The sequence below is a fragment of the Tiliqua scincoides genome, chromosome 2, assembly GCF_035046505.1.
Source record: "Tiliqua scincoides isolate rTilSci1 chromosome 2, rTilSci1.hap2, whole genome shotgun sequence".
NCBI classification, from domain to species: domain Eukaryota; kingdom Metazoa; phylum Chordata; class Lepidosauria; order Squamata; family Scincidae; genus Tiliqua; species Tiliqua scincoides.
This window is the reverse complement of record NC_089822.1, coordinates 75,077,876-75,101,031: the sequence shown is the minus strand read 5'-3', so window position 1 is coordinate 75,101,031 and position 23,156 is coordinate 75,077,876. Positions and strand designations below refer to the sequence as shown.

General features: G+C 40.6%; 1 protein-coding gene across 4 annotated transcripts in view; it reads left to right on the top strand.

Annotated features, from left to right (window-relative positions):
• Positions 1-23,156, top strand: part of PTPRD (protein tyrosine phosphatase receptor type D) — a 791,067-nt gene that overhangs the window by 625,623 nt on the left and 142,288 nt on the right. For 2 of the 4 annotated variants that reach the window (XM_066616307.1, XM_066616305.1), the window contains 5 exons: positions 989-1,015; positions 2,621-2,738; positions 7,081-7,668; positions 8,042-8,139; positions 17,939-18,198. In XM_066616307.1, coding sequence (XP_066472404.1) covers positions 989-1,015; positions 2,621-2,738; positions 7,081-7,668; positions 8,042-8,139; positions 17,939-18,198 — 1,091 coding nt within the window. Of the gene's footprint in view, positions 1-988; positions 1,016-2,620; positions 2,739-7,080; positions 7,669-8,038; positions 8,140-17,938; positions 18,199-23,156 lie in introns of all 4 variants that reach the window. The other 2 variants (XM_066616306.1, XM_066616304.1) reach the window with 1 other exon arrangement.

The following is a 23,156-nucleotide window of genomic DNA, read 5'->3' as shown; positions in this document are numbered from 1 at the left end:
GGTCTGTGATGGATATGTCTCTGTGCCTGCCTGAGGGTGTGGTGGCTAGCTCAGGAGGTCCATTGTTTCATTGAGATGTCTCCTTGATTGTTTAGCATTGGACTTTGTGATGGCAGCTAGAGTTTGGGATCCTTTTTTTGTGGTAACAACTTTTAAACTTTCATAAGTATGGAAGATCCTAGGAGGTTGATCAAGGGATCCTAGGAGGTTGATCAAGGGATCAAATCTGATACATCTGCAAGATGCAGCTACTCATGGAATATTGGAACAGGCAGAGCTCCATCAGAGCCATCACCCTCTGATCATTAAAAGCATGGCCTTCCTCTTTCCCTGAGGTCCCTTGCCATCAGTCCTGAACCTAGCATCATGTTACTGACCTGAGTAATGCACTCCTGGCAGACACCCAGCTCTATGTACATGAGTGCATATGTGTGTTCCCTTGCAAGCTTTTCATAAAAAACTGTAAAAAGTCTGGGCAGGGAGCAGGCTGCAGTTTAGATTCCATTTTAAAATGATAAAAGGAACAGAGTGTGTGTACTCTTGGTCACAAGATTTCATTACTGAGATGACTTTTCAAGTACATATAAATTGCCTGTATTAATCTATACAGGTGCATTGAATTAATTTTGACAAGTTAAAATAGAAATGAAAATGAATGTGGCTTAGTAGCATGTGATTAAACAAAATGTAGCCTTTCATTACATCTCAGCAACTCCAATTAATTCAGTCACAAAACATTACTAAGCAACAACAGTGTGGCCGCTGTGCTTTCCTAGTAGAAGTGTAGGTGCTATTTATGTATGAACAGTATGAAGCTGAAAATCCATCATCCTCTTTTAGGGACTGACTTTTCATATTCATGCTGATTTTGCTAGGTAGTTTTCACATTTTAAAAAAAATCACATTTTTTTAATGTTGCCTCAGCCAGGCTACAAGTATTTCCTTATTTCTTCTGTTTTTCTCTCCAACATTCTTTACTCTCAATTAGTGGGAATATGATGATACTACTGAACATGTGAGTAAAAGCAAACTGGCCAAGCAAAAAAGTGTGGTGGCTTTTTTTTCTGCCTTAACCTTTATTTTTCAAACATTTGGTTGTTTGCACATATGCATGGATTAATACCTTAATTCATTGTCTGTGACGTTTTATTTTATTTTTGGTTTGGCATGGTGCTGACTTTTTTTCTGAAGTGTGTTGGATTTGCATATTTGTCTATTCACTATTTGTCACTAACTTTATCTGACAATGCAAATAAATTGCCTGTGCTTTTAAAAGATTTTTTTTAATTATCATTTTCGTTTGCTTAATAACTCAGTGTTGTTCAAGCCCCAGTGCCTAACATAGTGCCCATTTTCAGTTAACAAGACATTGTATGTGTACTTACATAATGTATATTTGTGGAAATATACATTATGGCCCAATTTAGTGGTGTTTAGACAGCCTTACTGCAGATGAGAATATCATCGTCATAATTATCAATTAAGATATCATTGCTACTATTTAAAGAGCTGCTTCTTCTTCCTTTTCCATACTTTTTTTTCTTCTGCTTGTAACTGAAGCCCCAGGAATTATGGATGAGTCATTCATTTTCCTGATCCCCCCACCACAATGAAAACATGACATTCAACTCTTTGCAAATTTTCAGATAACATCCTGTTTTTGTGGACAGTTTAAAATGTTTTCAAATTTCATTTTGCCATGCTTTAATGTTCCTCACTGAAAATTAAGATTTATTTTAGAATTTTAATGAAAAAGAAATACATTCTGAATACACCTTCAAAGAATTAAACCCAAGTGCATGATACAGTTTGTTCTAGAACACTGGACAGACCATGTGACTGCCTACAGCATCCCTGTCCTCCCAACAAGGACTTTGTGCGGTGCCCAAGTGGAACACTTGGATGCAATCTGGATGGGGATCACATTTGAGGTGCACAGCAGTTGCGACTTTGAGCACTGCTGATCTAATACATTTTGAGTCTAAAGTAAATCTCATTAAATTCAGTTAGACTTGCTTCCAGCCATGCAAAGAATTGCAGACTTAACAGCCCAGTCTATGCATGTTTACTCTGAAGTATGTCTCACTGTGTTTAATGGGGTTTACTTCTAGGTAAGGTACCACTGGACTGTAGTCTTTGACTGTATTATTACACTAATACATAAAGCAGCTTTAGACCTGGGATATATAAGGAATTCTCAGCTGTGTACTGTTAGAGATTTCACTGCTTGGTCGCTAAAAACTAATAAATGCCTAGGTCAAACAGCTTATGATTTTTTCCCACCTGTACCTCATTCCATATAAGCAATGTGAATTGACAGAAAGCTCGTTTTGCTCACACACTATTAGTATAGTTAACATCACTCAGCCTTCAGCTTTATGCTTGATAAAGCCACCTGGGGCATGCTGCGCAGAAATTGCTTACTGCTTAAATAAGTGAAATGCAGTGCATTGCAAAGCCTCACCCACCAGGCTTCTCTTCCAATACCTTGGAAAGCTTGTCATTGTGAAAGCCTTGTGCATCGAACTCAAAACATTATAACCAACTACAAGTCTATTCTCTTTAGATTTATTTGGGCATATATTTTAAAACTTGTTCTGCTGTTGTTGCTTTATTTTAGGAAATGATCATAACTGGACTACAACCTGAGACAACATACTCTCTCACTGTGACAGCCTACACAACCAAAGGAGATGGAGCACGGAGCAAGCCCAGGCTGGTATCTACTACTGGTGCAGGTAATTACTTGGAAATTTTATCTGTTATAATGAAGAATTTACAGGGTGTGCTTTGATGCTTTCTGAGTTGAAACTCAAAATGCTTCCAAACATTATTATAGTAGATAAAAGAACTGTTGGTTTTCAAAATGATTTATGTATGCCTGCTTTGCTCTGGAGTACACAGCTAGTTTGGGATCCAAATAAATACTGTGGAACATACTCAAGAGCTGAGTGAACCCAATAGAATTCTTGCCCTTTTTACCTTGATTAGCAAATCTTTATGCCTTATCACAATTTTTTGATATTCCAGTCTCTGGAGCATGTGGGAGTTTGCTGTTGAAGAAACACAAAGTCTATCACATGGTATAACCTGTAATGCAAATCTTTAGGTCCCACAGCTTATGAAATTTTAAGAAACCAGAGAAATATAATGTCAAATGGTGAACCTTCAGCTTATGCCCCTCCAGAACACAGCTTTTTTAAATCAGTCTGCTTCATACATTTCATATTTCAGTTTTATCTGACTTAATTTAGCTCATGGCCTGACCCCACATGATACAGAGGTTGCAATCCTATCCACACTTACTTGGGAGGGTGGGACTTACTTCTGAGTAGACATGCATAGGATTGGACTCTGAGCTGTTAGGATTAATGAATTTAAAAAAAGGAATCTGAGTGCTTGGGAAGGAGAACTTTCCAGGAAATTTACTTTTGTATTTATTTTATAAATTTAGATTGTGTTCCTAGTGAGGCATAGCAGTCCGTATCTGCAATAATTCTTCTTATTAATTAATCTAATGACAAATATTTATATCACACTTTTCTGAAATGCGAGGGGCTGTTCCTTTAATTAGGAATTGAAAACATAGCTGTTATACTTTTGCATAGCTCCCATTCATTTCAGGGAGGCTTACAGGGAATATCCTGATTGGTTGTGACCTATGGGTGGACTCTACATAGTTACTATATTAGCCAAAATATTGTACTGAAGAGTTGCAATCCCTGATAAGTATTTTTTGTTTATTTTAGCAGATTAGATACTTGCCGTCATCTTCCATTTCTATCAGAGAGAAAAAATAGTAAAATTTACCTTTTTTTAATAAGCACAACTGATCAAAATGGTCTTAAACTTGAAGGCTGCCACAAGAGTAAAAGCAATTTATGGTATAAATAATTTAGTGACAGCTTCCAGCAGCCTTTTCTCTAGAAATCGGAAGCAATTGTTCCTCTGTTTCTGTGGACTCCCCTGCTTTTGCTCATGCTCCATTGGTTTCAGTGATAGTTATAATGCAGTGAAAAATATGCCCTGAAATACACATCTGTAGCCTTTTCTCAGCTCCATAGATGACTCTTCTTATGCAGCAGTGGGAAAAAGTCAGAACTAATCAGGGAGATATACTTCAAACATTGGAAAGGAAGGAAAAAACTTATAAAAAGCAGAGGATTCTATTGGCACAAGAATAAGCCATTAAAATGAGTAACATGTGGGAAATAGCTATAACTAAAAGACACCAGAATTCATGTATTGTTGAAATGGTTCGTTCAGTGGCATTTCTAAGAATAGTCATAAAGCAGAGAGAGAGAGAGAGAGATGTGAGCATTTGTAATCAATTATCATTATGTATGTATGTATGTATTCCAGAACCACCATTCAGAGCGCAATACCTTAGTCTTTCGAGACTGAAGGTTGCCAACACACTATGTATGTAAACACACATGTACATGTTCATTCAACCCAGAGACTCTACTGCTCTGTTCATTAATAATACGTTTTCTAATAAGTACCATTTTACTAGTAGTAATGTGTTTACAGTGTTGTTACCACTTTTATAATATAAAGTGCTTTCTCAAGTCTTCACGTGTCCCTGTTTGCACCCATTCTTGTTGTATGTTCCTTTACACTCTATGTTAATTAGCTTTACTTCTGTGTCCCGTCTACATAAGCTGCAACAAATTTTTCAAAATAGGCCATCTATGGCTGTGACTTCCACACTCAATAGAGAGTAAAACCCACTAAATAGAATGGACATACATTTGAGTAAATGTGCATAGAATTACACTGTGAGGCTGCAATCCGATACACACTTACCTGAGAGTAAGTTCCATTGGACCAAATGGGCCTCCTTCTCAGTAGACTTGTATACAATTATGTTAGGGTGCAATCCTAACCCACTTTCCAGCACCGACATAAGGGCAATGCACCTCCTAGATAAGGAAACAAGCATTCCCTTACTTTGAGGACACCTCCGTGAGTGCCACCCAACTGCAGGAGGCAGCACACATCCCATTGGTACAACTATGCTGGAAAGTGGGTAGGATTTTGGACCTTAGTTGCATAAACATTATTTAGGAGAAAGAAACTGATTTTGCATGGGTTGTATGACTTCTATAATGAGTGTATGAATTTTAATATAGTGTTGATATCAGTTTTTGTGCCTTTGAGAAGCACTTGCTCTCACCGCTTATTAATGAACAGAGGCCTTGCTCCTGCCCCATTGAGCTCAAATGTCAGGTTACCTAAAACAGAGCATGTTCAGTAGCAGCACCTAGATTATGGAATTACCCTGTCCTGAGACCTGCTAGTTGCCCCATTCACTGCCAGTGTTCAGTTGGATGGCTTATCGTATATACCACCGTTCTTTTACTTAGGGCACAATCCTAACTAACTTTCCAGCACCGAGGTAAGGGCAATGCAGCTCCGAGGTAAGGGAACAAACATTCACTTACTTTGAGGAGGCCTCCGTGACTGCCACCCATCTGCAAGATGCGGCACACATGCCCTATCGGCACAGCTATGTTGGCGCTGTAAAGTTGGTTAGGATTTGGGCTTTAATTTGTGAATTGATGTTGGCTGTGTTTCACAATTAGTTGTGTTGCCTAGTTTTATTTGGTTTATTTAATTAATGAATTACATTGTGACTGTAGTTAAAAAAAATTATTGTAAGCCACATTGGGAGTCCTTTAAATGAACTGGAAGAGCAGAGTATAATTATGGGATGGGGAGCATATCCATGGATCCCATATCCATTTCAGTTAACCACAGGTGCATGTGATCCCCTCCCATGAAGGTGGGGGGGAGCTGTAGCCCCGTGCCTCCAGATGGTCTTCTGAGCCCCACGGAAGCTGCGCGTGTCTGCCTGCAGTCCCTACGGGCCTAAGTATGACTGTTAGAGTGAAAAAATCACTTCCAGTTTTTCGGCAAACTGGAAGTAATGTTTTATGCCTTTAAAAGGCATTATGGGGCTAGGAAAGCCCCAGAGGTGAAGGGAGCGCAGCTCTCCTTGCCTCTCGATGGTAGGGGGCATTCCCCCTTATCCATGGATTCAGCTATCTGCAGGGGTTTCCGGAACAAAACCCCCAGAGATATGGGGGCATGCCTGCATTTTATATAAATTTTCTCAGAATAGACTCACGCTGTTGTGATTTCCAGTGGATTGCTATATTTGAAATTTACATTAGGTGGAAGATTTATGTAATATGAAATACAAAATTATAATGAACATGAGCTTTTGCTCTAGTGGCCCACTTTCAGGTTCAGATGTAGAAGCTGAAGGTTTGACTCCTCCAAAAGAAGCATCCTAAACTTAATAGCCATCCTAAACAAAATACAAAGTAACTAAAACAAAATAACCATCCTAAGCATAGAAAAATAGAGGAAAAAGACTAGACTGAAATGTTTTTGCAGATATATTAATTCTGTGTCTATGGTTTGTTTGTTTTTTAAAGATGCAACCCCTTATATTTATATATTGCTTTTTTAAATACCAGTGTTCAGGCCCAGCGTCATCAGAAGGGCAGATGCCGGGTCCCCAGCATTCTAAGATGCCTAATGCCACTGACACTTGCTTTGCCACTGGGGTTATTTTATTTTTTTATTTTTTTTCTTGTTCCTATAACTTCTCTCAGTGGTGACATATATGCAATTTTAATTTCCTTTCAATGCCTCAGTGTTGATTCCTTTGGACCAGCACTACATCAGGGGCACTGAGGGGGAATTAATGGCAGACCAAATTTCCTGACACTAAAAGGAGAGATGCAGCTGTTTGAAACCTGCTGCTATCACCATACACAGGGGGAGGAGCCACTGATGTAGAAGAGGTTTCACCAAAGGGCCTCCTCACCCCTGGAATCAGCCCTGCTCTGCCTATATATTTTTACTCTCTAGTTGCAAACTAGGAAAATAAGGTAGAAAGTAGAGAGACCCATGTGTCCAGAACTCATGCATTGTCTGAATAAATATCCAATTAATGAAAAAGCCATGCCTAACATGTAACTAACTTCCAATAATATTGAAATAAAGTACAGTGTTAGAAAAAGTTTGTGCAGTTGCAATTCTAATTAAAGTAATGTTTTGTTGCAGTTCCAGGAAAACCCCGACTTACAATTAGCCACACACAAATGAGTACAGCTCTAATTCAGTGGCACCCCCCTACTGACACATACGGCCCCCTGCAGGGGTACCGGCTCAAGTTTGGCCGCAAAGACATGGATGAATTTACAACGCGGGAATTTACTGATAAAGATGACCATTACACAGCCACAGATATTCACAAAGGAACTTCTTATGTCTTCAGAATTTCAGCTAGAAATAAAGTGGGCTTTGGGGAAGAGATGGTAAAAGAAATTTCAATTCCAGAAGATCTACCAAGTGGATTCCCTCAAAATCTACATGCAGAAAGTGCCACCTCGACATCCGTTCAGCTAACTTGGCAACCACCCATCTTATCAGAGAGAAATGGCATAATTACCAAATACACGCTGCAATATAGGGACATCAATGCGGCACACCAGCCAACAGAGGTCCCTGTTGTTCCTGCTGATACAGTTATGACACTTTCAGGCTTAAAACCAGATACTACATATGATGTAAAAATACGTGCACACACAAGCAAAGGGCCGGGTTCATATAGTCCCAGTGTCCAGTTCAGGACACTACCTGTGGATCAAGGTAGGATTTGTCTGCTTATGGCTTTTCTTTTAAAGGAATTTCGGTCTTTGGATACCAATGTTTTTGAAGCTGTAATTAAAACTGACCAAACCATCTATAAATAATTTCAACTAATACCAGAGGTAAAGTATGTATATCTTCATGTGTTTTGGATTCATTAGAATTCAGTTATCCCATATCAGGCAAGTCTGGTTGACATCGACGCAATAATTGCAGGTAAGAAAAATAACATATTCTGAGTTGTCTCCTGTAAGAATTGGATATTTTTAAAAGCAGGTAGGAGAATGGTTGAGTATATTAATAGTGGTGGACATGGGATGGGATCCAAAGGTCAAGATATACTTTAAATACATTGCTTTTCCTTTTCCAGCAGTGTTTGCAAAAAATTTTCATGTCAAAGCAGTGATGAAGACATCAGTATTGCTGTCATGGGAAATACCAGAGAATTACAACTCTGCCTTGCCTTTCAAAGTAAGTTATTCCATGATTCATAAGACTTGAAGGATAAAACAGGCCACGGAGGTATGTTCTGGTTGAGTAGTTTACTGTCCAGAAGATTGTTTTTGTTTCTTTGCCTGCTTTTTAATTTTCACCGTACTTGTACATCTTACTGAGAAATGCCTTATCTTGTTGCTAAGTCCAGTCTTATGGCAATGTGCACTGGCTATCTTACTGTTAGTGTGGTGGCAGCCTTCCAGTCTTCGACCCATATTAGGTATTTCAGGTGAAGTCAACCCTTGCTTGCTTTACTGCACAGTGATGCTTGTGTTAGATTAAAAAAATAAATTATTTTTTCCTTATCTTCTTTGTTGCTACTCTTCAGCTTATTATAAATAATTGAAAGTGTTTTAATAACTTTATAGTTTCCTTCAAGAAAAAAGCATTGCTTGCAACATTTTCACAGTGATAATTTTTGCATGCTTGGATTCTTTTCCTTTTTGTGTATTTTGCTGAACATTTTAAGCAAGCCATTTTAAGAAAAAGCACTATGCAATGCCTTTAATTGTTTCTTCTTAGAATCCGGGTAGAGAAATACAGACTATTGTGGGTAAAAAACCACCACAAGAGTATTTTCCTATGGTATTACATTATCTTGTGGTGAAGCTTTCTTATAAATTTACTGCATATGATCTGAATTACATTAATTGTATCCTAAAGAAATATCCAGAACTAACAGTTTTAATTTATTTTTTTTTATATTTACAAAAAATGACAAAATAAGTCATCATATTATGCCTCTTAAACAATAACCAGTATTTTCCATTACCATATGGTTTAATTTTGATCCAGTAAAAATGACAGTGTCATTGTTTCAAGAGAGTTTCTGTGGCCTCTTCTAAAGTGCAAATTTGTTCATTAGAGTTATGTGCCATGCAGTGCAGTCCTAAGCAAGTCCCAGAGTGTTCAGTAAGATTTGTTTCCAAATAAATATGCACAGAGTTGCAGCCAGTTTCTCTCTTTTCATTCTTGCTCTGGAGGAAGCTTGTGTTTCCAGTATTTTTCAGTTAAGATCCCAGCAGTGATACAGAAATTTATAATCAGCTTCTGATGCTTTTGATTAGCTGCATTCTTGACAAATCTTATCAGGGCAGCATCTGATCAAATGAAAACTCATATCTAATTTGTATGCTTCTTATGCTTGTGCGCGCACTCTGCCCTCCTTGACGTCTTCCTACCGGGGGGGGGGGGCTCACATTGCAGGGGTTGAGGAATGACATTCTTGGCTGTAGGTAAGGTAAATAGGATTGCGGAAGACCAGTCCTGCTGTCAGGGGGAGATTATTTTGTCTTTGGAAGGGTTTATAGGACCGTAGAGAACATCAGGCACCAGAGGTCTTCAGACACTTGCCATGCCAGGCCTTACATGGAGGCTGTTCTTCCCCTCCTCGGTCTGGCCCCTACCCCACTCCTGGTCTTTGTGCCACAGTGTGATTGGGGCAGCTACAGTCCTCTCTTCTCCCCTTTTCCCTGCCTGCTCTGTATATGTGTGGTTGTCCTTGTGCCCTGTCCTTTAGGTTTCCTGTCCTTCTCCCTGCCACTCCTCCTCCTGTTGTCCTAATTCAACTTGGTTCTCTCTCTTCCAGCCTCATTGGCATCTCAAGTACCTTCACCCCATGATCTCTCTCTCTCACATGTTTCGCTGTTTCTGGTCTCTCAGTCTGCACCTGCTCCATTCATGTTGTCTTTCTTCATTTGTTGGCCTTGTACCTTCACATTTTCTGAAACCCCCCCCCCCACTATTCTGCTCATTCTCTTACTGTCTTCACCTTACTTCAACTTACTCTTCAACCTTGTGCCTTTCTTTCCTCTCTCTTTATTCACTTTGACTCTGTTGTTCCCTTGTCTCACTCTCCTTCTCCTCACTTTCTACCCACCTCCTTTTCTACCTCAGCTCCTCCTTCACCTACTCTCTTTCCCCACTGGTCCTGATTTAAATCTCCCTGTTGTTCCACCCCCCTTTCTCCAGCTGGAAGCTTCTCCAGCCAGAAAGCTTCCACTCCGATTTGCAGAGTCATGTGTCAATAACATAATTGCTACCCTGGCATGTGGAGTCACAGCCCCGGCTAAATCCCCATAGCGGCTGCTGAGCCAGGTGGCCAGAGTTTGTTACAATGACTTTCCGTAAAATTTCAACATATTTGCAAGTCCAGGAGATATGCTTAAAGTCAGCTTTTGACTGATTCCATCTTCACTGTCTAAACTGGCCCTTACATTATTTCAATCAATTGGAATTTAATACCCCAAATATACATCATTGATGGTATACCATCAAATATACATTATAAAACAACTTTATAAAAACATATAGTTCAACAGGAAACATAAGAAATGTCATTTAATGATTACATATATAATCATTATATGCATATATGCCATGTGATAGTATATAATCATTAATACTGTAATCATTATATACATATGTGCCATTGAGATAGTAAGCTGTCCCTTTTAAGGACAATTATGTTACAATACAATTTGTCTGTCTAGACCAGCCATTTTCAACCACTGTGCCGTGGCACACTGGTGTGCTGCGAATGGTCCCCAGGTGTGCCATGGGAATTTGGGAGAGGGTCATTTATTAATAGGACCATTGGGGGATGTGAGCCCCCATTGACAGCACAGTGTGCCTTGTCAATTGTCAAAGAGCTGATGGTGTGCCTTGACCATTTTAGTGCCTTGCCAGTGTGCCTCGAAATGAAAAGATTGAAAATCACTTATCTAGACACTCACATACACAACATTCAAAAGTGCCAATAAAAATTCAAACATCTTGTGTATAACACTGTAACATTATGGGTGCCCATGATCATGTTGGATCACTGAGGTGTGGCAGCAACCATTCTGCCAGGTTTGGAGCCCTTTGTGGGGTGATAATGGCTGGCTGGTAAAGTGTTTTCCCCTCTTATCTGTTCTGCCCATTCCATCCTTCAACATGTTGTATCTCGGTCTCATATGAGCCAATTTATCTAGACCAGTATTGCCAGACATGAGGGAATTCTGAATTGACAATCTGTCAGTGTTGACACAAACCACTGTCACATCCTCCCACTTTCTGCTGTGTATCTTCTAGAGCAGCTATTCTCAACGGGGACCATATGACCTCCCTGGGGAGCACTGGCACATTTGAAGAGGACCCCAGACTTGGTGTTCAATAATAAATGATTTTTGTTTATCTGTTTGTGTTGAATCCTTGTTTGATTAGTGCTGTAGCAAAAAAAAAAAAAAAAAGTTGAGAATGGCTATTCTAGAGCATTGCTGTCTGTTCCTTTTAGTCTGTCTAGCCAAAATGCATTTCCATTGCTTCCTGTATACGTGCCCCAAGTCAGTGGTCATTGAAATAGTAAGCTGTTCCTTTAAGGACAAATATGTTACAACACTGAGCCAGTAGAATTATAAAAAGAAAGTGGGGGGGGGGGGAAGAGAACAAACTGGCTTACAGTAATCCATTATTTTGTACTTTGTAACACAACCAGTTCACTTTCAAGACTGCTTTCAGCTTAATCACTCTGAGGTTAGCAGACCATAACAGTTATCACAGTCATATAGGGTTCCAAAGGTCTGATTCAAGGAAAGGATACAGAGGAATTTAGAAAGCTTGCAGAGATGGACCATCAGGGTCCTCAAAGAACTAAAACTCTCAAGTAATCCTGCATAGTTTTATAAAAGATTTAGAGTTGTGATATATGCCTGTAACCAGGTTGTGATGAGAGAGAAAATAGAAAGTCACTGTATTTCTAAATATTGTAGAATAAGAAGCAATAGCACTCGTATAAGCTAGACTGAGAAGGTAAGCTTGGATACAGTTAAGCAGAGTTTTATATTTCCTGAAAAATGTAAAATATTGGAACGACATACATTTCAAAGAGGTCTTAAATACCTGGTGATCCTAGTGGAACTATAGTTAACAGTATTCATTGTGAGATAGCAGATTTTGAACAGCACTAGAGATTAAAAGCTGGGGGGGGGGGAGGAACTTTTGGAAGTCACAGATCACAATTTAGACAAAGACACAATTTATACTGTTAGAATGTGCCATGTAACTGAGATTACCTGTACCAGCTAAAAATGGTTCAGGGAACCCCAACTGCTGTTGCTTTAAACATTATGACCAGGGTATAGAAAGTGAGGAGAAAGCCAAGACAGCAGGAAAATCTATGAGTAGACAATGACAAATCAAATCAAAGACCTTTATTGGCATAAACAATCAAGCCAGGGTGTTAGACACAAAAGTATCCGTATCATACATTAGACTCAACTTCTTGAGACAATTCTTGCATAGATACAATAAAGGTACTTTGCCATGATAATTGATAAAATCTCTTTCCTGCCCATTAGTAACTGGTAGACAATGGCAAAATGAAGCATCAGATAGTGGAAGGATATGCCCAGCACATGGCTATGTACCCGGTACCTCATATTAAACACTCTCTGTAAAATATTAAAAAGAAATTCATTTTATTAGATTCTTAACCAGGAGTAAGTATGCAAGTTAATGCTATGGAATAAGACTACAGTGGAGAAAGCACTGAACTATATAATTCAATACTTGTTTTAACTGAAAGGAATACTATTCCTTAGAGGGAGTTTGCTGACTCTTGAGTCATTGTTGGAAGCAGGGTTGTGTGCCTTGTTGGAGCAGAAGTGCTTAACACTTTTCGCTCAACACACTCTTGCTACAAAATAGTTACCCAGTTGTCCGACTGCTGCTTCAAAAGGGGAAATTCAAACACTGCTATTTGAGAAATAAACAACAGTAGATTAAATAAGACTGAAAAGTTTCCTGTGTTCAAAAAGCATAATTTGTTGCAGAACATGATCACATGTCTTTGAATCTTGTTACTAAGGAAGTTTTAGCAAATGTTCCTCCAAAGTTACAGACTCCGTCCAGTTTCAGCAATGTAATTTAACTGCTGTACTCAATATCAGTCAGAAAAAGCTCCAGTGGAGCAAGCACTTTGTTGGGCTGTTTAACAGTACTTTCATCGAAAATTGTGAGGATTTTAAAATGTCAGTGTGGTAAAGGAATGCTATTGGTTATCAGGGGACAAAAAAGCACAAATTTGCAAAATGGACAACAAATGGCGTCATAGGGCAGCAATTAATCAGAATTGTTATCAGAGATTGCAAAATCAACAAATAAAAAGAGCTACAGAGTCACTTAAACCAAAAGACTACAAAAAGTTCCAAAAAGACTAATGCAGGTCCAACCTTGTTGTACACTGATTTTTTTAAACCCGGATTTGACTCAACATGAATGTCCATTGCAAATGAGAAGGAATGTGCTGATCCTTAGAGAAGGGGAAAAATACATCCCTTTCAAATCACAGTTTAAAAAACTTGCTTTTCTTACTGTTGTAGAGAGATAGTCATGCAAGCGATCATTCCATTCTTCAGCTGAGCCAGGCAAAAGCAGGGGTTCTAATTGCTGACTGCCTCTCTCCAACAGTAAGAAAAGCTGTTTTAAATCACAGTTGTAAAGGGACACCCTTCTTATTTTTTTAAACTGCTTTTATTTAACACATTTTATGGCATCAGCAAGGAGTTCCTGGGGGCTGGGGATAAGAATAGGCCCTCAGTTTGGCTGTACTTGTCGTAAGAGGAGACTAAACAGCCACCGGGTAGATGGGACTCGTCAGCCTGGGAAGGCAGCTCATCTGAGAGAAGGAAAACTCTGATCCCAAACCTCCACTGCCTTGTGGCTACATCCAGTTATGGAAAAGGCTTCAGGAGTCAACCTCGAGGCAAAATCCGGAGCCGGAGTCCCTGAGGCAGTTCATGGCTGAACACAGTTATGTTCTGGCAACTCCTGCGACGCCGCTGGAACCAACCGTATTGGCCTCTGCCTTTCCATTGGACCATTTCAGCGACTTGGAGAGGGGGGATTTGCTGCCTGGGTAACAGCCTATCCTCCATACCTACTTTACCCAGGCTTCGCGCACTGGAGAGGACACTCTGTTCCAGAACCACCATTCAGAGCGTGACACCATAGTCTTCCGAGACTGAAGGATGCCAACAACAAGGAGTTCCAGAATGAAACCCCTGCGGATGTTGAGTCATGACCTTATTCCAATAGGAGCAATGGAGGGGCAAGAAACCTGAAGTGGGTCTTTAAATCTATTTTTCCACTGATTTTTTTTTATCCATGATTTTTTTAATTCACTAGGGGATCCGGAATGGAACCCCAATGGATAACGAGGGACAACCTGTATACACTGTTATGCCTGATCTATCTTTCACCATCATGTGCAATGCAGTGTTGCCAAAGGAACATATGCTGCATCCTGGGGATGTGTGTGTGTATGTGAGAGAGAGAGAGAGAGACCAGACACCCAGGAGAGGTAAATAAAAATCTTTTTCATTTACCTCCCCATAAGTTCCTTGAGTCTTAAGTGGGTCTCTTCAGACCTATACCAGCTAAATAATGGGTGTAAGTCTAAGGAAACTCAGGATTCACATCTGTTTGGAAAAAGGGAGATGGATCCCAGCATGCACTTCTACCACTGAGATCCACCCCATCCTGCCCTTGAATGGCCCCCTGCCTTCCCCACGCTGATCCTTCCCCAAACCACCCATGACCTGGCTCCATTACCACCTTTCCTATTCCGTTGTGGCCTAGGTAAGCCATTTGTGCATTCATAAGGCCTCCATCTGTTTGCACTGGAGTTCTGCAGTGCATGACCATGGTGTGTCCTTTGCACCTCTCACTAGGACTAATGGCAGCTGATCGCAAGATCAGCCACCATATGTCCAAGACAGGATTGGGCCGATGCTTTATTTATAATTCCATGCTAGTTTTTATGATTATATGCAGTAGCTATAAGTCCTTTGTTAAAAGAAAAAGATTCTGAGAAGATAACCTGGTCTTTCACATCACTTCCCTTTTTAAATCTGCTGCAGCCCACTAGCCACTCTGTTTTTCATCTCCATTGTGTCTCAGTACCTATCACGCCACTGCTGATCTTGCATTTGAGAATCTTTCCATAGTAAAGTTTCCCCATGAGAAAATGAAAGAGGAAATAATATAAATTCTTAAAAAATGGTGTGTAAACTCATTCTCTCATTCCGGATGTATAAAGCTTGAAGCCATGTGACTGTCTCACATCGTCACTTCCAAAAAACATCTTCCTAGCTGGTGACTAAATATTATTTCCCTAAATAGAGTGAACAGGCTTATGTCAATCACCTTGCTTGTACTTTCTCTTGCAACGTTGAGATAGTTCTTGTTCACTAGAGCACAAAGTCAACAAGGTACTATTTTGCATGGTAAATGCTAAAAAGCATTTAAGTATAAAAAATGAATAAAAATAACAGAACTCTAAGGAAAGGTAGACCTTCGATTACTGGAAGCTTGTAGAAAACCTTAGCAGGAACAATTCAAGGATTGTTTGCATCCACTACTGATCTGATAGTTCTCTCACAAAGATATCTTCTTAATATTGAAGAAGGGGAGGAATGGTCCCTTAGAAAAGCACTCATTTTTCAGTTGATGATTTACTTTCATGCCAAGGATATGCCTTTTTGAGTGTAGGACTCACGTACATACTGTGTGTGGGCAGGGCCGATTGAGACATGCAATTCAAACTACTGCAAATACTCCTACCGTGGTGCCCACATTGTGTGGCTAACAAGTGGAATCAAGAAACCTGCAGAGAAGCAAGAAGAGTTAATAGTGGAGGAAAGTGGAAAATTAGAGGAGCACAAAATCTGGCAGAACAAATATAACTAGACCAGTGGTTCTCAAACCTTTAGCACCGGTACCCACTTTTTTAGAATAAGAATCTGTCAGGACCCACCAAAAGTGATGTCATGACCAGAAGTGACATCATCAAGCAGGGAAATTTTTCACAATCCTACCCACACTTACCCAGGAGTAAGTCCCACTGACTATCATTGTTAAAAGCATATACATAGTAGCCTGTTAAAAGTACCAATCTGTAATATTTCTCCAAATGCAGTCACATACCATGGCACCATCTAAGTCTAATATATTAAACATAAAATATTGAATTGAATGGGGACCCACCTGAAATTGGCTCGCGACCCACCTAGTGGGTCCTGACCCACAGTTTGAGAAACACTAAACTAGACAATAAAACTAGTCTAAAGACAATTTGAGGAGGCTATTGCTAAAAACATACAAGCAAAATATTTGTACACAAAGACAAGAAAAATGTCTTGGACTATAATTTGAAATAATTACTGGAGGAAGATAGGGAGGTTAAAGAAAAATTAATGAATTATTTTCATCAGTCATCACTGGTGACAGTGCTGGACACTCATTCTTGCCTGAACAGCTTTTCTCTGGGAGCATGTCTGAGAAACTAAACCGGAGACAACATTAGATTCTAGGGCTAGCAATTGACCACTTGAAACATACAAAAGTGACTGGGAAAACATCATTATAGTTAACCTATAGAAAAACAAACCTTGCACAGGAAGAATCAGCTTGGCTTCTGCAACAAGACATTTAGCCCAACCAACTTTTTGGGAGGTCATTGGAGAGGTCATTGTGACTAGTATAATGAAAAAGTAGTCTCCATGTTAGGTATTATTGGAGGATTGAAAATGGAGAGATCAAATTAAGTAGTCAGTAGTGTAATGCCCTTGTATCAAAATATAGAGCAATTGCTTTTGGAAAACTGTATATAATTCTATTTATTTATTCTCATAAAGAATATCATTGACAAAATGCTGAACAGTCACAATAATCAAGGGATTGAAGTGCTTTCCTGTTCCCCTCATGGGCTAAAGCTTTTCAACCATGTTATTTTATTGTTTTTCAAAAGTACCACTTTTCCAAGTACCATTTTCTGTGAGGTAGAAAAGTACCACTTTTGCAAGGACTACGACTGCTACCAGAGATGGCAGCTATGCACAGAAGTGGGCACAACCTCAACAGCTGGGGCTTTGCTTTCCTTCTTCCTTCCCCAAGCAGTGCCTCTTTTGAACAGCTGCGTCATGTTCACTTTGCACCACCAACCCAGCAATCTTTGCTCCCTGCATGATCAGGCAGGTCAGGCTGTACACAACCTGCTATACTGTGAAGTATCACAAAGGGTGCGATCCTAACCCATTTTCCCACATTGACATAAGGGCAATGCAACTTTGAGGTAAAGGAACAAAGATTGCCATACCTTGAGGAGGCCTCCATAACTGCCCCCCAACTGCAGGATGCAGCACATGCCCCACTGGCACAGCTATGCCAGTGCTGGAACGTTGGTTAGGATTGCGCCTTAACTGTACTGGTGGTTGAAAAGCATTGAAAAAGTGAGTGGAGAAATACGTATATCTAAGATTTGATTCAACTAATGAAACAGATTGACAATAGATTCCACATAGATATAAAGGTATGTTTTTCACATGATGCATAGTTCACTTTTGGAATTGGCTGCTGAAAGATGTGGTGATGTCCTGGGCATAGAGGGCTTTAAAAGGTAAGTAGACAATTTCAAGGGGCATAGTTCAGCTATTAGCTGTAATAACTAAACATAACCGCAGTGTTCAGGGGCAGTAAACATCTTGTAGCATTTTCAGAAAGACAACAAACTGTGTTCATGCTCTGCTTTTGGGTTTCCTAGAGGCTGACCACGCTGGATTAGGTGCATACTAATTATTCTAATATATTGATATACTCTTTTTTCTGTTAGATTACTCATGATATATCTATGTGCGTATCCAGTGATTTGATAATTGGTGTTTGATCAGTTTCCCTTTGCTTTTTTTCCCCCCTAAATTTCCAACATTTTGCTTAATAAAACCAAAACACTTAGATCCTATATGACGACGGGAAAATGGCAGTTGAAGTAGATGGCCGAGCTACTCAGAAGCTTATCACCAACCTAAAGCCTGAGACGTCATATTCATTTGTCCTAACCAATAGAGGAAATAGCGCTGGAGGTCTTCAACACAGGGTAACAGCAAAGACTGCACCAGATGTACTGCGCACCCAACCACTATTCATCGATAAGACCAACGGTGATGGAATGATAACAGTGAAATTACCAGAAGTACCTGCAAACAAAACTATAAAGTGAGTCATAAGTTGTAAGTCAAGAGTATTTTTGAGAGCAAATTGCACTTGTGACTACTTGGAAATCGGTTTCATTATATTTAGAACAATAACCTTTGTAAAATAGTCTTACAGTCCAATCTTAATGTCATATTTACAGCAGTGGGATTCTGTCCTACTGCTGTAAATTGGTTGCCAATGATGTGCAGATCATATCACTAGTGGCCATTTTTGATCCACTGCCATAAAACAGCTGCTGCAGCCAGCGACCTGCTCCGGTACAAGTAAGCCAGTGCGAGGGGAAGGAACCAGAGGCATGTCAGGAAAGGAGGGATGGATCCAGTGGCAGTTGCACGCCCCAGGACTTGTCCCATCTTTTTAAAACTTCCCCACCCATTTTCTCTCCTTGAATATACACTACCGAAGTGTCTGGAGTATATCTGAGGAGACCCGTAGGCGGCCTGTAGCCTTACACAGAAGTAAATTAAAAATGTTTCTGGCTTACCTTCTATTTGCTTTGAAGTTGCCCTTCACCACCATAGCTTGCAGTGTGTGTCTTTTTGATGTGGCTGCAAGCCGTAGTGTAGCGGCCATCCTGTATAGTTCATAATTTCATTCAAGATGGCATCCGAAATAAAGCATGCTATTCAGTGTCTAGGGTGTGTGTCTCTTTGTGCTTCCGCCATTCTTAGAATAGAAAAAGAATATTAGCTTGGATCCAAAAACTGCAGCTAAGAGTTTAGACATGTGGAATAAAATTTTCAGCTTTTTTCTTTTGAGTGGCAGATCCATGCTTTCAAACTTGTTTTTGAACTTTGACAAAAGTTCTGTTAGACTATTTACATAATCAGCTTTTGGGGTGAATACATGCTCTTCTTCCTATTCATCATATAGATCCCATAGTTTGGGTCACTCAGTCTGAAATGTGCAAGACTACCCAGAATGCTAACAAAAGTGTCCCCGAAACAGTTTTGCATTTCTGTCTCCAAAACATAGTCCAGTTTGACCTATACCAACAGTTCCCATTCCTTTCCAAACCCAATCCAAGGTGTTGGTGATGACTGTGATACCTCAAGGACCACCTTCCCCCAAATATTCCTATGAGTCCCCTGCGGTCATCAGGGAGGGCCCTTCTCAGGATACCGCTGCCATCTGAAGCCAGGAGGATGATGGCAAGCTGTAAGTCCTTCTCGGATGTGGCACCATGCCTCTGGAACCAACTGCCAGAAGATCTGAGAGCATTCAACAGCAGCAGCTTCAAGCTTGCAGGACAACCACCAAAGGCCCTAAGGGGGAGGGTTACAGGCCACAAAGAGGTATGATCTTCCTTTGATCAACCTTCTATTGTAATGGCCTGCCCTACCACCACTGCCATATCTCCCTTTGCCTGTCACGTTGTAAATTGTGGCACCATCCCTGAACTCAAAACACATTGGGGGGGGGGGAAGAAGAGGGAGGAAAGTTAAAACTGAGAATAACACTCCAGGATCCCTTCCCAATTGGAACAATCTCACAATATCGCAACACACTCAACCCTAAGACAGCTCTCACCCATCTTATTGCAGTCTATAAATAAGGGCCAAAGCCCCTTTACCCCTTTACCCAACAGGGTGGGTGGGGAGGAGCGGGAAGAAGGCATTCTGGGGTGGGAAGAGGGTGGCTGGTGGGTGGCCCCAGGTGTAGGTGGTGGGGATGGGATCCGGCAGTTATGCTGGATCCCAACCCCTGTTCCCAGGGGTTTTGGCATGGCTTCAAGCCACTCTACTCCCCTCGGACTTGCACCACATCAGGAGGTGGCGCAAGTCCGAGGAGACCCATAGGGGCCAGGATGGCTTACCTGGAGGTAAGGAGAAAAGTTTACCCTTACATCTGGTTGAGCCACTTTGGGCACCTATCCTGTGCTGGATACAGTGCAAACCTCTTGACTTGCCTGTTCCAGTGCAGGATAGGATTGCACACTCAGTTGTCAAACTTTCTAGGAAGGGCTCTTCAGTCTTCTGGGTGTGATCCCTGGTCTAAGAGCCACAGGCAGAGAGCCCTTTGGCTTGTGTCTCTGGCAAACCAGAGGCCCCTTGCAGGCTCACCTGAAGGAAAGAGCGAATGGAGCCTTCAGAGCCTGTTCCAGTCTTCAGCACAGGTATTCCCAATCACAGACTTTGCCCCACACCCCTCAGCCAGCGGCCTAACTCAGCATACTTCACAAAACTATGTCCCAACTTGTTTGCTGATTTCATTTTGGAGGCTTCTAGATAGGAAACTTGAAGAAAAACAGAAATAGCCTGGCCATGATGGCAAGTGAAGCAAACTGTTTGCCTTTCATGCACCTCAAATTGCCAAAATAACCCAACTTTGCACCTTGAAAACAGAGCAGCATAGAAAACAGAGCAGCATAGATCAGTTTGTTAACATAAGTTCCCAAACAAAAAGCATGAGTGACTTATGTGTGATTCTGCTGTTATGTGCCCAGAGGAGAGAATTGTGTTATTTCCCGTATTGAGAGATGTTTATTTTAGATAGAAGAGCAGCTCACGTTTCTCTTCATATGGAAGTACTCTCTTTATGTGTTATGGCAGAAGTGTGAAAAGAGTTTGACAGACTCATTTGTGCATCTTAATACACATTTTCTTAGAAGGTTCAAGGCACCTCCGTTGATAGCTATGGTTTGACTAAATTACTGTAAGACAAAACTACAAGGACTGAATCAGACATGTTTAGCAGTTCAGAACCCCAACGATTCAAATTAATAGGTCAAAAGTGATTTAATATCTTTCTTATCAATAGTTTTTCTCTTAGACGCTGCCTAGAAAAGCAGTTTATAATTTTCAAAAATAGGAAGTTGTGATTTAACTCTTAAAAGTGATTCTGTAATAAATGTATTTGGCAGCTATGTGTTCTGTTTACAGTTCTGGCACATAGTTTACAAGGCTCTTTAAACGGCCCTTTGCAGATTAAACAACAAAGATAGTACTAAAGAGCTGACAGCACAGTGCCAATAGGGATTCAAAAGGATGGACAATAAAGAGTTGCCAGGAAACGCAGTACAATCAATAAGTGTTATTGCTCTGGTTGTAGTGATTCTTGCTGCTTATAAAGCTCCCATGTGTGTGGCGAGGAAATGGGGAGGAAAATGAGCAGGTTGTTAAATATTGTTGGGGATGCAACCTGGCTTTTCTCAGGTGAGTTTTTATAAGTAGTATAGGCTTTGCAACTGGAAACTCCTTTGTTCGTAACTGATGGAGGAGTGGAGGACATGGAGAAAAAATTTATTTGGAGAGTATTACCCAGTGTGAAAAAATTAATCCATTCATTAAAAAAGACAAATGATTTGTAAAAATATAGAAAAGGACATAGAAGATTGATGAATAAAAGTAGTTACGAGACGAAGCCAGAAAAACAATAGCACCAAACACCTGTTGAGAAGGCGATAGCCATTCTCATAGGTTATGGAAATATTTGAGACAGGGCTGACTCCATGCCGTGACTCATTAGGGATCAGCCATAATCAAAGAACTTAGTAAAAGAGAAAACTAATGAATATTGATAGGAATTGAGGGAGATTAAATATACCTTCCACATGAAAATGCATGAAAGTTGTATAGTCTGGATTGTACAACATACAGTGGGACAGTGAATAAATTGCTAGCAAAGGGAAGTACGCAACTGTGTCTGGAAATTTGTTTGATCTTTAGCTAATATCCATATTAGGAGAATGTCTAGAAATTTGATAAAAATCCATGAAATATGATAAGATCGGTGGGATTTAAATACAAGTTATCTTGAAAAATTTCATATTTGATGGTGTGATATTAGATAAAGGGGAGATTTTAGAGTCTGTGAATTACTTTGTCACTCAAAGTGGTAATGCTTGTTTTCATGTTTTATTCGCTCCCAGATTGTTCTTTGTCTTGTTTTGGGCACAACCCAAACTTGCACTGGAAGAGGCAAACCAGGAGGCTTGGAACCAGCGCAGGTTCGTGGCAAGAAGCATCTCAGCCGGAGGCAAGGGGAAACTCTTCCCCTTACCCCTGGGTAAGGGTTGCTGGCCCCAGTGGGTCTCCTCGAACTTGCGCCACTTCTGGAGGTGGCACAAGTCCAAGGAAAGCGGAGTGGCTTGAAGCCGCTCCGTTCTCCCCGAGGACAGGGGTTGGGATCCGGCATAACTGCCATATCCCAGCCCCGCCTCCAGTTCCCGCACACACACCCACGGGGTTGCCCATCGCCCTCCTTTCCCCACCCAGAAACACCTCCCTCCCTCCCTCCCTCCCTCCTCACCACCCCCCATGCCTACCTTTGCGACTCGTGTCGGCGCAGGCGGGCTGACACAAACGGCTGCAGGGAAGCTGGTGCGGAGGCTTATGTCATCCTCCGTGCGTCGACACATCTGGATGCGCCGATGTAGCTTCCCTGTAAGGAGGCGCAAACGTGCTTTACGGCACATTTGCCACCCTCCTGAGCCTGCCCAAGGTTTGGATTGCGCCCTTCGTCTTTCACTCTGTACTTCCTATTTCTTTTAAGAGACCTCTCACTGATGTTTGTTAAGTGTAACGTTTATAACCCTTTAAGTTTGTAGACACATCCATTAGCAATCTGAATATATAAGCATTCTTTTGGAATAGGTTTTGGTTGTAACAGTCTACAGTCTAATTTCCTAGTTTATTGTAAATGGCGTTTGTAATTAAACCTCTGCTTTGCTTTGCACAAATTACCGAGTCATTTGAACAGAAATGTACAAAACTACCTGGGTTTAGTTGCAGCACAAAATCCAACTGAGATATCGAAATCCTAGGTATACCCAGAAGGAAAAGAAGTATACATTTCAGACTGGATTGTGTGATTGAAAAGCTACAGAGCCCTAATTTAAACCATGTGTATTTTGTGTGTGAGAGAGAGATGCTGAAGTGAGAAAAGACTCTAGGGAGAAATATAAGCAAAATTTTACATGTTTTTCATATTAATGCAGGCGTAATGGTCATTAAAAA